Source organism: Aptenodytes forsteri, unplaced genomic scaffold (assembly GCF_000699145.1).
Source record: "Aptenodytes forsteri isolate BGI_AS27 unplaced genomic scaffold, ASM69914v1 Scaffold53, whole genome shotgun sequence".
NCBI lineage: Eukaryota > Metazoa > Chordata > Aves > Sphenisciformes > Spheniscidae > Aptenodytes > Aptenodytes forsteri.
The window spans coordinates 3,696,590-3,710,647 of record NW_008795909.1 but is presented as its reverse complement, the minus strand read 5'-3'; the positions used below and the strand labels follow the sequence as shown (position 1 = coordinate 3,710,647).

General features: G+C 47.1%; 1 protein-coding gene across 1 annotated transcript in view; it reads right to left on the bottom strand.

The window, feature by feature from the left end:
- Positions 1-11,554: 11,554 nt before the first annotated feature.
- The window catches only part of FRMD4B (FERM domain containing 4B), a 59,942-nt gene continuing 57,438 nt past the window's right edge, over positions 11,555-14,058 (bottom strand). The window contains exon 18 of the mRNA XM_019473472.1: positions 11,555-13,280. Coding sequence (XP_019329017.1) covers positions 13,160-13,280 — 121 coding nt within the window. The 3' untranslated portion in view covers positions 11,555-13,159. The remainder of the gene's footprint in view (positions 13,281-14,058) is intronic.

The following is a 14,058-nucleotide window of genomic DNA, read 5'->3' as shown; positions in this document are numbered from 1 at the left end:
TTCACTGCCTTTAGCCAGGTCTAAACCCTGACTGAATATTGCAGGCGGTTTTGGCGTGAGTGCAGCCGTTGCGCAATTGATGAGCTCTCCCAAACGCCAGATCCTGGTTAAGGTAAAATCCTCCACGATGGAAAAAGGCAGGTGAACGGTCGGTACAACACACACCTTGTGCTTGGGGACGGGGGTCCATGCGGCGACGGGCACCAGCCCTTTGAAGCAGCCTGAGCAGTCCCACAGGGAGCATTTCCCCACAGCATTTCCCACAGCACATCCATGCCCTGCTCCCATCCAGTCTGCCCAGGGGCAACGCCAGTGCTCTGTTTCTTGACTGGCCATGGACGTTATTTGCACTGCCAACAGATCTCGGCTGACAGTCCATCTCAGGTTCATCCTTTTCCTACTTTTTACCATTTTTTTTTTTTACAGAATTAATAAGCAACTACAAAGATTTACTTTGCTAATATTCGTAGAACTGATGTAACTATAGAAGATTACCTGAAATCCTTTTTTTCACTAAGTGTCCATTCCAGCTAAGAAGTACCTCCTTCTTTGTTCAGAATATTTTATAGGCTTCCAAATTTACACGGCAAACCAGAAAATCGTATTTCCAACACCACTGTGCTCATGGCCGCCTTGTAAAAGCACAGTCATGTGGGTGGGTAGTTTTTCCACTACAGCGCAATTTCAGTACGCTGCAGTCTGGACCGTTCATTGGATTAGGAAAATTTCCTCTCATAATTTCAAATATTTTTTGCAGGGGGTATCGAATCAAATCTTCACCTTGCAACTGCAAATGCGTCTTTCGTAGTAAAGAAACCACAGACAAGAGGCTGCGAAACCAAGCCCCACCAATTTTTAAACCGTATTTCTCGTTACAGCCTCAACCAAGTTCTGCTGGGGTCTGCCAGCAGCAAAATAGTCTCTGCACGACGATGGTCTCTCCTTGCTGTGTTTTGTAACAAGAAACGTGGTGTTCAAAGCCCTGTTAACCTCTGTTACAAAGCCATTATCCAAAGGTCCTCATTTAATTAATGCTGTTACACAGCGGGGAAGAGGGCAAAAATTTAAGAACGAAATAAGTGGTAAAGGAAAAAATAATAAAACCCCAAACCGAGAATGTAATGGCTCCATTTGCCCCTTTGGTATTTCAGGGGACATCCTTATTTTACATTATGCAGTAGCAAGCACAACAGCAGACCCACACATCAATCTATCTGGTCTAGCAGTTTTAACCCCCAGCGATTGCTGTCCCTAATAGAGTCCATAAATGGTTTCCTGATGTTATCAAATAAATCAATGCTCTTCAGTAGCTGGTATGTTATTCTCCCGAACGATGCTGTTTGGGTCACAGAAGCTGTCTCTTCCCTGGTTACTTATCACTTGCTAATTTCTTGACTGTAAATAAAGCCCCTGGCCACCTTCTTGTATTTCCATGATGTTCAGTCAGGCCATCCTGGGCTGTGGTCTTGTCAGATCTGCTAAGTTAAGCAGGGTCAAACCCGTGAAGTCCTCTCGAGAAGGAAAACAGGGATACTGAGAACACTATCAGGTATTTGAAAAGCAAGTTTTCTTCTAAGTAGAAATACATCACTTGTCAATACCATGATTAGGAAACACTACAGTCCTGGGAGCGATGCCTTCTCCATCAGATGCAGAGCGAAGGGCTGCCTGGTGACACCTCTCCGGCGACACAGGTGCTAATCCCACGGATTTCCAAGGTGGGTATCACATTTTGCCTACTTTAGGTCTCTCCTCCATAAATTACTTTGAGTTCAGGATTCACTTCCTTTTCTAAGATGTTGCTTAGTGTTTTTGATGTGCTGGAAATGGCATGTTAAGGCAACAAACGACACCCTCCAGGCTGGGGACACACTCACGGCCAAATCTAGAAGTCTTTTCCAAGGCAAAACTCCCATCATCTTCCCAATAACATTTGCGGGTATGTCCCTCGGAGCTTTCCAAAATAATCACTCATTCCTCAACCTTCATTAAGACAGGAAAGCCACTTCTATCGGTAGCACTTGCTATTTTCACGCCAATTTGACACTTGCTCAGGAATCCCTGGACTAATAAGCTGCTGCGTGAGGTGCTCTATTACCAAACAGCAGAGAGCTGTGCCAGCAGCTACGCGCAAAGCATAAGCAGAAGACAAGAGGTACCTGTAGCAATCACAAAGCAATCCCTACGGGTAGCAGCTCAAAATTCATGCTAAGTAGGTACCTAACAAGTGTTAAATAAAGGCACTTTAAGAGCAAACTGATAGAAGAAGAGGTCTGCCCTTGGTAATGAACAATTCACACTTATTGCTTACTGTTTCTAAGGCGGGCACTCACGTACGGATGAACTCTCGCATGAAACCCAGCAGGCTCTCGTGCAGGATTGTTTCACTTCATTGATTTTTCTCATCTGTGCATTTTCTTCAAAACTTCCAACCTATCTCTCTTGAAAGCAAAAGGGTCGACAAGTTTTTAACTCAAATATCAAGAGGGGCCAGCCCCTGCGTCACCATTTGACACGAAGCAGGCCGCATCAAACCATGCTTCAAGTGCCTAAAACGTGTTCTATTTTTAAGGTAATTGATGGGACATGTGCTGATGCCAAATGCTTGAGAGCAATTTCTGTAACGTTGGCTTTCATTTTTTAGCTTATAAACCCCGCACGTTTATTCCCCTCTATTACCAATCCATGGCGTTTCCAAGTGCCAAGGCATTAACTGGAACGAGCCGGAGAATGTGCCTGCGTAACATAACCTTGCATCGCTTTTAAGAAACTCGTAGGCTTGATGGGGCAATCTAAAATTGACAAACAGTAGCATACACCAAGCATGTCCAGCAATGCAGTGTAACGCAATATGGGGATTATAAAGGGTCAGATGATGGGATCTTAACAATAACAACCACTAAGTAACGAGAGCAATCGTAGAGAGACACCCTGTGGGAAAAACACCAGGGATCATCTCGGGGTGAAGAAAAAAAAAACACACCACACCTCCAAACTGTTACAGATATAAATATATCAGATTAAGTTTGTTGCTTAAACAGAGTAAGGACATCTGACTTTTGAAGTATTTGCCCAAGTCGCTTGACAGGGAGCTGCGAAGTCAAGCCCCCATGCGAAGCGGCAGGCGCGGCAGTGGCTGGCGTGGGGATGGGATGGAGCAGCGGGGACGGGGGCGCGAGCCCCTCGCCCCTGCCCCAGCGGTCACCGAATCATCGCATCTCACTACATCGAGGTCTGGTGGTTTCCTTCGGCTCCAAGAGGAGCAAGCGGAGCTGCGTCTCCTGTCTCAGTGGGACCTGGATGCCTCTAATTTGGCCCCAAAAAAGAACATAGTCTTTTTTTTTTTTTTTTTTTAATTTCCATTTTTAGAGAAGTCTGAGAATAGCTACACTGGGTCCTCCCTAAGCAGTAGGAAACCGCCTCTGTCATCATCCACATTCCTTATTACAGGGAAAAGAAAACATTAAAATGTCTAGGGAGAAAGGGGGAGCACGGAAGGAACTTCGGTCACGTCAGAAATTAAGGAGAGAAAATTTCAGCCTGAGGCAGGGTACTAACAACCCCCACTGGTGTGTCCAAAGCAATCCTGCAGGGAAAAGCACGGGCGAGTCAGATGCGTACATCTTGGTTTGCATCAAGAAGGGTTAAATAATTAGCTGATGGATTTCTAAACCATTTCAACTGTTTTAAACTATTTTTAAAAGATCATCCAAAACCCCATGGTTTTGGGGCTGGAGACAGCTCCACATACGAACGTTGACAGTGACCTTTTGCTGGTGGGGGGCTGGGGATGACACCGAGAGGGACGGAGCTGGTCCTGGGGGTCTGGGCTGACCCAGGGCAACCCTTTGCCCCCTTCAGAGCCAAGACACGTTCCAAATTTCACCCTCGAAGCCCGAGTTTCTGTGCTCACTTGCCAACGAACAACACTACGCCTCACTGGCCATCCCCCCTGCCAATACATATATGCTCTTTTTTTTTACTGACCACGTTTTAAAGTGGCTTGAACAGCACCCCCAGCACCATCAGAGGACACACAACGCCTCCTTGCACCGTGCTCATTTAGAAAGAAGCAGGTCTGTGGCTACAAGAGGGAGTTTCTACTCCCAGATATCATTTATACCACGATCACGGGCAAAACGCTGAAACACTCAGCGCTAGTTACATCCCTGCTAACTCAGCATTTTACTTTCCCAGCTCGTGTTATTTATGTGACCTTGGTAAAGCACTTCCAAATACCTGAACATTTTCATCCCTGGGTGGTGGTTCGTTGCCTCATCTTCCCAAAGCACAGCGCTAACATCTGCCAAACAAATGAAAACCAGCCTGTGGTGAATGAAAACGGGTCTGTGAGAGACCATGAGCAATTTGGTTATTTTATGGGGAACAGGCGATTCACGAGGGGATGTTGAATGTCTGACCACGACTTCAGGGACCGAGCTACGGCTCCGCCTGCAACTTTTTGCCAATATCCAAAAGCAAAAGGTGCCCTGAGCTGCCCTGATGTGGCTTCACCTGGTCTGGGACAGAGCTGAGGCTGGTTATGGGCGTCAAAGGGGACACCAACCCCCTGCGCCAGGGACTGACCGGGGACAGAGACACGCTGCTGCCCGGGGGCAATGCTGGCTCCTCTCTGATGGCCGCAGCTTCCCTGGAGCACAAGGCACCACAGGCAGACACAGCGCTGAATCACACACTACCTGTGGGCCTTGCACAAGGCATTTACCCAAATATTTACTATTACGAACTGAGATCTTATTCCAAACCTGTGCGCAAGACAGGCCCAGACTCAGGCTCGGACATTCAATACTTTACGTTGGAAATACAAGCTCGGACCCTTGGAGAAGACATTCATTCTCCACACAGTCTGCATAAGAACCTATCTGTGGCAGCACATCCAATTTAGCAATTGTTTACTATTAACTCTACCTTTATAGAATCATTGAGGTTGGAAAAGACCTCTAAGATCATCGAGTCCAACCGTCAACCCAACACCACCATACCCACTAAACCATGTCCCTAAGTGCCTCATCTACATGTCTTTTAAATACCTCCAGGGATGGGGACTCAACCCCTTCCCTGGGCAGCCTGTTCCAATGTTTCTCCACTCTTTCAGTGAAGAAATTTTTCCTCACGTCCAATCTAAACCTCCCCTGGCGCAACTTGAGGCCATTTCCTCTCCTCCTATCGCTTGTTACTTGGGAGAAGAGACCGACCCCCACCTCGCTACAACCTCCTTTCAGGGAGTTGTAGAGAGCGATGAGGTCTCCCCTCAGCCTCCTTTTCTCCAGGCTAAACAACCCCAGTTCCCTCAGCCGCTCCTCATCAGACTTGTTCTCCAGACCCCTCACCAGCCTCGTTGCCCTTCTCTGGACACGCTCCAGCACCTCGACGTCCTTCTTGTAGTGAGGGGCCCAAAACTGAACACAGTATTCGAGGTGCGGCCTCACCAGTGCCGAGTACAGGGGCACGATCACTTCCCTGCTCCTGCTGGCCACACTATTTCTGACACAGGCCAGGATGCCATTGGCCTTCTTGGCCGCCTGGGCACACTGCCGGCTCATGTTCAGCCGGCTGTCGACCAACACCCCCAGGTCCTTTTCCTCTGGGCAGCTTTCCAGCCACTCTTTATCTTTATCAATCTTTATCTTTATGATTTATCTATGCTCTGGGTTTGCATGGCAGAGCCTCAGGAGCGACAAAAGCCTCACGCTAAAACTAGTAGCTAGAATTAAACTTTAAAATGTTCTCTCCCCTTTTCAGCCAAATTTATAGTTTCCCTCTAAATGGTGCATGGCAATACTATTAAATCAGAACTGTTATAACATGACACCAAGGACTTTTGGAGGAGCAACAGCCATCATCGTAACCTTTTGAATGAGTGATCGCTTCCACGTTTATATGAAACACTGAATTCAGCACAAGCCAGACCAGATATTGTAAGAAATGGAGTCATTTTAGGAAACAATGTCATCCTTCACATTAAACATCGGGTGTATCTTTCATTTTATAGCGTTCAAACCTATCACAGCCCCATACCTCGTATCACCCTGCCACTAAAACTTGCCCGCGGGCAATGATGCCAGCAAGGCCACGTGGCAATTTTGTTATGTACGCACAGGGCACGTCCTTCCCTAACCTCAGCCCAGGAACAGGTGGAAAAGTTTCTTCTAGAGTTACTCCAGCTGAGCCCTGGCTGGCTGCAAACTCTTCTCCATCTGCAGCATTTCGATGACACTCTAATGATTAAATATAAATTGAGACTCATGCCTGCTGCACTTGAGACGGGTGGGAGATGCCCTGGGAGACGGAGCACATCCCTCTGCAGTCAAGGACTTGCTGAAGGATTTATGGTGATTCCCTTTATGAGGGACAGACATGGATAACAAAGTTGGATGGATGACAAGGAGCTGCTTCTTGGTTAAAGGTCTCACTTCTCTTTCATGAAGGCCCTGACATCTGTGTCCTCCTGGGCTACCAGCACCGATCACGACTCACACCGTCCCTTCTTCCAAGGAAGAAACATCACATCAGGTTTGATTTGCTGCGTCAGAGCGTGGGGTAATTGTCTTTGATGATAAACCCTGCCCTGGGAGATGATCCATAGTGTCCTGAAACTGGGTCTAACAGCTATGAGAGGAAGGAGAAGGTCCTGCCAGACAAGGCAAGGGGTTGTGCATCAGTCAGGGTGTCACCACCCCTACCAGCTGGTAGCACGGGCACCACAGCAACGCTGGGAATGGGAGAAAGTGTCTTCTTTGGAAAGCTCAGCCAGGCATTGCGGACACGCTGTCCTGGCACGTAAGGGCACTTTGCTAATTTGTGACAGGACAGGGCAGGTGGAGGAGAGAGTTAAACAGGAGGGAAAGAGGATGGATGACAATACAGCAAACATACAATAGCCTCTTCTTCCTCTCTCCAGGCCTAGGGTCCCGACCTGTAGGTCCCAATGCTGGGGTCAGGTTTAGAGAGAGACCAGAGTCTCCAAAGTACCAACCACGCGTTGGTGCAGGCAAGGACCATTTCGGGAAATACCAGCCACAACAAAATCCATCATACAAAGTTTATACCTGAAAACATGAACAGATGCCATGCACAACCTCATCCCTTCCCCCGGCAACATCATCTATGCCAGGATGAAGTTCCATTTTCTCACTGCTTGGTGAAACAGCAAACATCCATACATGCAGTTACCCAAATTACATAAATCCAAATGCTAACCGATTCTAATGAAGGCTGCATTACGTGGGAAAATGTGGGCTGCCCCCAGATTAGAGCTGTAGGTCCCCTTCCCCTGTTGACAACACACCGATGTTTTAGTTGTTGCTAGGTAGTGCTTACACTAGTCAAGGACTTTTCAGCTTCCCACGCTCTGCCGACTGGGAGGGCTGCAGGTGCACGGGGGGCTGGGAGGGGGCTCAGCCAGGACAGCTGACCCCAACTGGCCAAAGGGACATTCCACACCATGGGACGTCATGGTCAGTACAGAAACTGGGGGGATTTGGCCAGGGAACAGCGATCGCTGCTTGGGGAGTGGCTGGGCATCGGTCAGCAGGTGGGGAGCAGCTGCATCACCTGTTTTTCCTGGGTTTTGTTTCTCTCTTTTTGTTGTTTTCCTTTTCATTACCATTTTTTAAAAATTATTACTATTATTTTTTATTTCAATTATTAAACTGTTCTTATCTCAACCCACGAGTTTTCTTTCTTTTGCCCTTCCGATTCTCTCCCCCATCCCACTGGGAGGGGGGAATGGGGGAGGGTGAGCAAGCAGCTGCGTGGTGCTTGGTCGCCAACTGGGGTTAAACCACGACACATGCTCATTGCTTCACTTGATTGGAAAGCCGGATTATCCCCGACCGATCCGAGGAACGACGCGGGGCTCTCCGTGCAGTTGGTGCCAGCAGCCTGGTGCCTCCCGCACGAGAAGAACAAGGGCAAGAGCAGGGGATGCGGCAGGGAGAGACACGGTGCCCAGCATAGCACAAGGAGAAAAAGCACACAGAACTGTTTATGTCTTCACACATTTGCAAAATAAGATTTTTTTTTTCCCTCCCGCTGTATTTATCTCAAACAGCTGCAAAAAGTGACAGAAGTAATCTGAAAACCACACCAGGAAATTTCTGTTACCGACAAGATAAAACATTCCTAAAGACGCAGAGTTTTTCCTGGCACAAGTGGGGGGGGGGGGGGGGGGGGGGGGGAAGTCCATGGAAAACAGATAACTGGACTTAAATTAATAATCATTAAATAAAATAAACACAATTAAAAGTTTGCTCCTATTTGCTTTAACTTGATAGATTTCAATGTTTGTGTGAGGCCCTGCTATAGCTGAACCTCGCAGCTGTCTACCTTAGAAATTTATTAAATATGATAGAAAAGCACAAAGGAGATCGAAGAATAGTGTAGAAAGCAGAAATCTTCCTAGGAAAGGTGTGAACTTATCCAGAAAGTGCCAGGCAAGCGCAGTGACGCGGAGCTTCTCCCCAGACTCAGAAGCTGCCTGCAGAAGCAGCTCTCCTGCATTAATCCCCAAAGCCCAGGAGATGGAGCAAACCTTCAGCCTTTATAGGATTTCCTACAAACATTTCGGGACTGGCTGGGCCACGGTGGAGGCTTCTCACCCACCCAGGAGCCACGCAGCCTTGCTGCGTACAAAACATTGCTGCAACGTTGCTCACATTTAAGCTGAACAAGTTCAAGATCATAAATGAAAAGTCAGCAGAAACCTGCAAGAGTCACATCATGTTGGCCGAGGTGACTTAATACTAGTTTCACGTAAGTATACTCGTGTGAATTTTAAAGATTAGTCATCTTTAAAGATTTGCCTGTGCTCGGGGAGGGAGCTCCTGGTCTGAGCCTTCGTCCCTCCCTGGTCCCTGTGCCGGAGGAATGTCAGACACCAGCCTCCCGCAGGGCTTGCGGCAACTCCCGTGGGAGTTTGTCCTCCCACATCTTGGAGTATTTCTGTTCAAAACAGCAGAGAAAAAGCAGGCGGCAATTAAAAACATCAGGCACAGCTTATTTCAGCACAGTGCCCTAGTGCCTTTTTAAGGATTCCTGGCAAGGACCGGTTTTTCTTCTTCATCCATCAACTAAAAAGCACTCAGAAATGCTCCATTACATATGGTTTTATGTGGGTTTTTATTTCCCCTCCACACTCTCATCTCATCAGCAGCACCTTCCACCTTCTAAAGAGGCATTTGTGACACTAAAATTGAACCCTGAGGGTGTTTTACATTGGTGTTTCATGTTGTTCGCCTCTTGGCTTTGTTCTGGATCATACTAAATAAGAATTTCTAAATATTTCTTCAAACTGGAAGGGGCAGGAAGGATTTCAGAGTACGAGAGGCAGGAAGGCTCTTCTCTTCAATGCTGCTGGTCAGTCACTAGATGTCCTCAGTAATCCTGGTGAGGAAAGGCTGTAGTTAAGCAGCAGAAAGCACAGATGAGGTAGCAATTCAAACAAAGCGCAGGTAATTTGTATTTCAGCTGTGAACAAATATGATAACAGCTACAAGTATGTCTTTATTACCTCTTCAGCTGCGTTACACAGACCTGGTCTCTGTGAACAGTCACGCACGTGCATCAAAACATCGCTCCAGAAATGCAGTGCAACAAAGTAAGCTGGAGGACTGCAAAAGGCAAAGTTAAGGGTCCTGGGGAACAACTGCCAAAAATCGGGTGTCACACGAGCTGCGCAGCATCGCCAGCTCCCTTGTTGGTGATGGGCAGGAGGTCTCACGGGGACGTCGTGCCTCCCTTTCCTTCCCTGTGCCACCCAAGGCTGACCCCAGCCCTTTGCTACCTGCCCCAGGCAACATCTGAGAAAGAGAAGTTTTACCTTCTTATTCTCTCTCTGGGCCTCCTGCCAAAAATCGGGTGTCACACGAGCTGCGCAGCATCGCCAGCTCCCTTGTTGGTGATGGGCAGGAGGTCTCACGGGGACGTCGTGCCTCCCTTTCCTTCCCTGTGCCACCCAAGGCTGACCCCAGCCCTTTGCTACCTGCCCCAGGCAACATCTGAGAAAGAGAAGTTTTACCTTCTTATTCTCTCCTCTTCTGGGCCTCTTTCTTCACTCTGTACTTCCACCCCTCATAAAAGTTTCTAAGAGCACAACTCTTGCAGGGCCAGGCATGCGGAGAACGACAAGAGGGGTTACAAGTGCTGCACCTGCCACGCTACCGCCCTTCGACTTCCAGCTCCTCCGCAGCTTAGCTCTTGCTTACTGGAAGCTGCAATCAGGCTCTGAACTCTGGCCCTAGAGGTTTTATGCCCAATATCCCCAAATATAGCAAACCATCCTCAACCCAAACCCACCCCAAATTCCCATCTTCTCAACAACATCATCCAAAATTGTCCTGGTCCTGTCCGAGCAAGCTGGGAGGCCAGGCCGAGTGCCAGCGTTGTGCCAACACGGATGTATTAGACTGCAGCTAAATCCTGAACGCTAACGGAAGAGCCAATACAAAACTCAATGGCTACCGCAATAAAATAAAGGAATGCAAACAACACTTTAAATGGGGCACAGACCTTGTTACACACCTCATTTCCTTTTTTAAACGAAAAGCTTTGAGAGCGCTGACAAATAATCGCCAGCCTGCACCAATACCATTAGTTCTGGGTAAGGTATTGGACTTTGTACCACTCAGCTTCCTGCTCAAAACACCAATGTTTTATCACAGCAGCAGGCATGATTCAATGAATGAAGAACTTGCAAACAGACAAACCTCAAAAACTACCTGGACAAGTGGAAAAGTATGACGACGAGGGGGTATTTTTGGTGGGCACGTCTGCAAGTTCTTGTTAATACCTATTTTCACCAGCAACCTGGAAATAAGCATAAAATTCAGTGGTGGTGAAGCTTATGGATGCCACAAAAAGTAGGAAATGACAAGTAACTCTGAAGAGAGGAGAGTGAGACTGAATAACCTTCAACTGCTTGGTGACCAGGGTGCAAAAGCAGTTGTACGTCTAGAAGCCAAGTCGCTCTTCCAGAAAGGTGGGCGTCTCAGGGGGCACAAACTCAAGAGAGGACCCAGCAGATGAGCAACACAAGCCCCAAGAGCCACGCTCCAAACGGGAAAGGCTGCAGCAATTTTTAAGTGCAAGGATAGATGAGCAAGAAGCATTTCCAGAAACACGAGGCCACCTCTGTCTCTGCATCGCTGCCGAGCTGAGGCTGGGCAGCAGGTCCAGGGAGCGCGACCCTCCCGCAGGGATGCTGCATGAGCCCCGCTCGGCTCCGGCTCCCGCAGGGCAGCTATGCCAGAGAGGCCCCTGCAAAGGTCCTGACCACCACTCCTCCCTCCCCTTGCACCATCAGAAATTCGGACTTAGAGACATGTTTTGAGAGGGTCTGAACTGCCCTGGGGTGGGGGGTTCGCACGGCAGCCGAGGCCACTGACCCTCAGCACCCAACCTAACACCACAGGCCAAGAGAAATCAGACCACGGCAATTTACTCTCTCCTACTTTAAAGCCCTGAAATAACACACACTGCACTTTTCCGAGCACTCAAGTAGAAATAGGAGGAATGCTGAAGTGGTTTTGGTAAGCACACTTTTTAGTTTATTGACCTATACAAAATAATAGGTCTAAAAAATTCAGAAGTAGTAAAAGAATAAGCAAAAAGAGCTTTCGCATTTCTAGAAGGCTATACAAATATGCAAAACCAAGGAAATAAGTTATTTTTTATTTTGTTTTTGTTCGTTTAATTCCAAATCGCGACTCTAATAATACAAACGACTAAGTACCAGCTTAACAAGTGTGTCCTTCTGTATATATTACATGCTCTGGAATACTGGTAAAAAACGTCAAAAAAGTTTATCAGAAACTTTTCTATTCACAATATGAACATGGAGTAACTAATCCTTTGTATAAAAGAAAAGAGCACCATTTATGGAATCCTGAAGCACAGTACAGCTGAGAAACGAGAGAGATTTTACCGTATGCAAGCGAGCCGTCGGAAATCACGCAAGATAACCCATGCCAATTTGTTCCTACAGATGGATGACGTGAGGTAGGTTTATCCCTCTTAGATCAAGACTGCAGTCGCACTTTTTCCCTACACAAATGGTTTCGTGAAAAATGCTGTTCTGTCACTTAGTGACTTTGCAACGCACCTGGCAGTTCAGATGGCTCGCAGTACAATCCTAATGCCCCTCATTTTAAGGCACCCACTTGGCTGTTTGTGTTTGCATCCACCTTAAAATACTGGCCGTTAACAATCAAATTGTTCGCCGTGTGATCACTGGAGCTCCCCACTGCGGATCCTCGATTCACCGTGGCAGAGCAAAACGCAATCGTCACCCAATGAACGGGGGTCACCGTGCAGCCACCGTGAAAATTTGCCTACTCCTCCGCACAGTGAAGTTGTACCATGGAAAGGTCATTGAATGGGAGGTTATTAATTACACTTTATCATGGAAAAGAGAGTTCAAAGTTTACTGCTTCTGTTTCCAAACCCCACAACCGCCTATAGTTTTACACGACATATTGTGTCAGCAAATTCTTTTCTTTCCAGAACTTGCCTGTGGTGCTAACAAACACTCTTAACGACACCCCAAAAATGGATAAACTCATTCAAACCTCCGTAATAAAAAAAAAAAAAAAATCCAGCCTTCCTTCAAGTAATGTTCCAATACTGATTAAGTCACCCTTTGCCTCACTCACACACGCAGTATCTATCCTTCATAAGCTTATGAAAGTCCTTCCAGGTCATCATAAGCCATGGCAGAATAAATTTTCATTTCTTCTTCTTTCAGGCATCAGAATTGTGCTCCTAGAATTCCTGGTTTTTCCATAAGAGTCTCCTTTTCACATTTTTTTTTTCCTCTGAGGTTTGCCTTCAACACCTTCCAATCTTCCAAAAAAGTGCTTGCTAAATATAAATACTTCAACCAAGTGCTGCATCTAGTCATAGATTAAACTGTGGCTTGCCCTTGCTCGTGTAGGTTATCTGGATTCAGAAAGGAACGCCATTCATGGTAAGACTTTGTCATTTTGCTACAGACCCTCTTTAATGCTGAATTTAGTCTTTCCCAGCGCAACAGCCTGCTTCCTTTCCTTGTTCGGTTTGGAAGTTCCGCCTGAGATCTGCCTCGGAGTCACAGCATTTTGTGCAAGGCACGCAAGGGTACGAATGCGGGGCTGCAGGCAGTCTACACGAGCGTCCCGGGCTTTGAATCCTCGTGCCAGAATAACCTCTGCTCGTTGCTGTGCAAGTCTTCCTCCAACCGGCTCTCATCATCGCCACCCAGCTGGCTCGTCTCTGCATACGCTCTGTAAGAGAGACACGGCATCAGGGATCAGCGAGAGCCGAGGGTCTTCCCCAGACCCCCCCAAGTGCCGCACAAACTCACGCAACTCCCTTGGGCTTGAAGTAATGCTGGTTATTGTGAGTTCACCCCCGCATAATTTGGATCCAAACACAAACCCAGTTTTTGTGCTGTGATTAGTAAAATTGCGTGCGACAGGATCTCAGCTGCTCAAAATTGTCAAGACTGTAGGGTGTATTGATTGCTCGTTTGCCATAATCACATTAAAATAGAAAATAACACACATGAATGATTAAACAAGTGATTCAGAATATGGAAAATAAATAGCTAATAAACCTCATTTAGACAAAGCTGCCAAAATAAGCAGAGTTTTCAAAGCCCAGTTATAGGAAGTTTCAAAAATTTCATAGAAACTGTATTTTTAAACACTGTTACTGTAGATCTTTTAAATCACTGCAATAAAAAAAGCCCGTGGCATTTAGCTTAGAAACAAGGATCTTGCAGAAGCTTTTATATTTTTTCTTACCCTTTCATTTATTTTAAAATAAACAAAATTAAAAATTCAGTAATTTCACACCAGTCAGCCTGGCAGCAAGCGCTAACTGCAACCCATGAAGCAGGAGGCACAAACTTGGGTGACTTACTACAGCTGGCTACACTTGGCATAAGCGTACTTAAACGCGATGGCATTTCTGTGGGCAGAGCCCTTCCCCTGGACAGGAGGTCTCTGTCCTCACTGCTAACAGCCGGCGTACGATAGCGGGGGGGGGGGGGGGGGGAGG